This window comes from Dipteris shenzhenensis, chromosome 30 (genome assembly GCF_047967505.1).
Source record: "Dipteris shenzhenensis isolate YYH24624 ecotype China chromosome 30, Dip_SZ_1.0, whole genome shotgun sequence".
NCBI lineage: Eukaryota > Viridiplantae > Streptophyta > Polypodiopsida > Gleicheniales > Dipteridaceae > Dipteris > Dipteris shenzhenensis.
In genome coordinates, this window is record NC_141625.1 from 34,429,397 (window position 1) to 34,432,485 (window position 3,089).

The 3,089-nt window shown below is 40.8% G+C and overlaps 1 protein-coding gene across 1 annotated transcript; it reads right to left on the reverse strand.

The window, feature by feature from the left end:
• Window positions 1-427: 427 nt before the first annotated feature.
• Window positions 428-916, reverse strand: LOC147882027 (uncharacterized). The gene has a single exon (XM_087401502.1). It carries the CDS (start codon window positions 914-916, stop codon window positions 428-430), a length of 489 nt encoding a protein of 162 aa, XP_087257628.1.
• Between the last annotated feature and the right edge of the window lie 2,173 nt (window positions 917-3,089).

The window sequence follows — 3,089 nt, forward strand, 5'->3', positions numbered from 1 at the left end:
CTGATACCAGTTGAGAGTGCTCACAACGAAAGCAAGAACAGAAGAGGGAGAGAGAGAAACAGAGAGCCACACAAGTTTTAGTGGGTGCAGAACCACCCTAATCTTCTTTTTCATTCATTTATATATGTGTTTGAGTATTGTACATAACCGGGGTAAAGGCACAATGACCTTTAACCCCCACAAGAATTATAGAAGTAAACATCTCAACTAATAAGACTTAATAGTCGCCCAATTTCAAATAGAAGAATAATTTTGAATCAATAACATATGCAAAACTGAAAAGTACATTGTTTATGGGATTGAAGACCAAGGATTCAAAGTAGATAGTAAAGCACCTCTTCATGACACTACCACAAGAGAGCCATCTTACACCATGAATCCTTAGGATCTCATAGCATCTAGGTAGAAATGCAAGCATGAGTTATCTTTATTCTGCCCTGCGTAAACTAGAAACCCCAACCCATTCATACACTTGACTAGCAAATTTATCAACATGTTTCATTTCGGCAAAGCATTCACATGCATCTTTCATCACAAGAGCTTCTCGGTGTGCAATGCAATGTACTCCAACTAAGTGTGGCACATGTGCACAAAGCTTAGCATACAATCTAGAATTCCTTCCAACCATAGCAGGAGCTCCATCTGAACCCATTGCCACCATTTTAAGAAATGGAAGATCCATTTCCTGCAACACTTTTTTAATGGCCTCATACATTGTTTGTGCCTTTCCATCATTAATAGAGAGCAACTTCACAAAGGCAATTACACACGGACCAATGCCTCCATCTTTCAAGTAAGTTATGTATAAGATGAGATGCTTTTCAAATCTATGATTAGTGCTTTCATCCACAAGAATGGAGTAGAATGGACTGCTAACAATTTCCTCTTTTAACTTCTCCCAATACACCATGTACATTGCTGAAAGAAAACTTGAGGTAGGATTGATATAAGAGGAGTACTCACAAGAGAGAGGCATATTAGGAGTCTTCATATACATATAAAATTTGCATTCATCTTCAAACACTTACAAGGCCAAATCCTTTTGAGCCACTCGATACATATTTCACATAACACTAACAATCCTACTCTTTTCACTATGTACCATAAGCTCCACATGCTTTTCTATATGTTTCACACTCTCTCTAACCATTAGTTTCTTTTTTTGGATTGCTAGCTTCTGAGACTCAGATGCATGGTGAATGGCAAGAGATTGCTTTTGTATGGTTGTGCTCCCAAGTCCTACAATGGATTGGACATTTTCATCTCTGTACAAACTAAACACTTTATCCTCTCTTTGCCTTCCTCATCAAATATAGAATACGACCAAGGATAAATCAATTTCTAGGATGGTACATAGCTACAAACATACACTCTTTTTCGAGTAGCTAGAATAGAAACAAAAGCTTCTTCATCACTAGCAGCATGCTCAACTTGACATGAAATGCCAGATTGCTCCAATAACCATTGGCGCTTGTCTTTCTTAGGATGTCCCATTTTCTTTGTGAAGATCAACAAGGAGCAGTAAAGCAAGGCTACCAACGATACAAAAATACAAGCCTTGAGAGAAAACACCAAAAAAGAGAGGAGGAGAACAATATCAAATGTTAACAAACAACAATTAATCAGCCTGTTTGAGGTAAACGGTACTTGACACTTACTCAAGGGAAAAGAACACGATGAGGGAAGCTAAATGCAATGTGAGGTGAGGAGATCAGGGCTGCAAAGAGGCTACATGGACAACATAGAATAGAGGAAGAAAAGTAAGTCAGAAGGTGGGAGGACCTTGCACAGGCAGGACTTGATTCAACTTCAACCTGCGCCTGTCACGCACTTATCTGTAAGAAAGTCATTTGCAATATGTATTATTGTTTCAATTGATATGCTTGCCAATCAACATATGGGAAGAAGGAGCGGATCGGGCATGCAACATTCAGACAGGTAGCATCAAAGGTGTTTTCACCTTCATGCCAATCAAGCGGCAGTCCTGCATGGTCACGACTCCCTCCATCTGCCAGTAGCCATCTCCTTAGCAACTTCACGAATCGCAATTCACAACCACTTCACAACTCCACGATATCCCAGAGAGCTGCAAAAAAAATCGTGAATAGATTATAGCTATTAGCCTATTAGCCCTTCAACGCAGATCTAGGGTAGGTGGATCATGATTCGCAATGATTCGGGCAAGCCTCTTTGCGTACAGGGCCACACAGCGGCCAATACAGTATACTACTACACTGCTACAACACAACGCATGTGACATCATGATCAATTGGAGTGGTAGTTGAGTAAAGAAAACTACTCGTTGGTGCAGGGACATCACGAGAGTTGAGACCACTATAGTCTGTGGGAACTTGGAAGATTGAAGAAAGGGCAAGAGTAGCAGTTGCCCAAGAACAAGTGATGAGTCACGACTCACGAGTCCACTGTCCGTCTATTCAAAGATTGCCACGCATGCTGCTGTAGTAACCCCTTGTAGCCCTAGCCTGTAGCCACTTTGCACCAAATCCAGATTCAAGGGATCAACGTGAAATACAAGGGGGGGAGTCGGGAAGAGGAAAGAGAAGACGACTCATGAGGATAAAGGCCAAGGAGTTCGGGAACTTGGAAGGAGTGCATGTCCCTTAGGCCAACAATGATCAACTGGTACCAAGGAGGTACCAAGCATGGAGAGACAGTCACAGACTCCTGAGTCCTTCCTTTAAAAGCTAGAGACTGACGGAAGCTGGCATCAAGGAGAGAGGAGAGAGTCGAGATTGCGAGTTGGTAGAGGAAGGTGAGAAGAAGGAGGATCTGAGGAGGATGTTGGAGCCAGCCTGGGAGGAGGTTACGATGGTCTGCATTCAAGACCACTTACCCACTCCCTTAGATTCAATATAGATTTAGGAAAATATATTTTAGATGTTAATTTAAATATGTATGTATATATATATATATATATAGTTTTTAAATGTTACATTTTGAAAGGTGAATCCTATATGCACCCTTCTTTTGAGAACTTCACGTAAGGTTAGAGTTTCCACGAGTGAAGGCTAATTTTATGTCCAACCCTTTATTTGAATAACTTCAAAAATATTATGCTTCTTGAGTAG

Bases quoted from the DNA above. Each gene is read 5' to 3' on its own strand.
- LOC147882027 (XM_087401502.1), bottom strand. From the start codon at position 916: ATGTACATGGTGTATTGGGAGAAGTTAAAAGAGGAAATTGTTAGCAGT.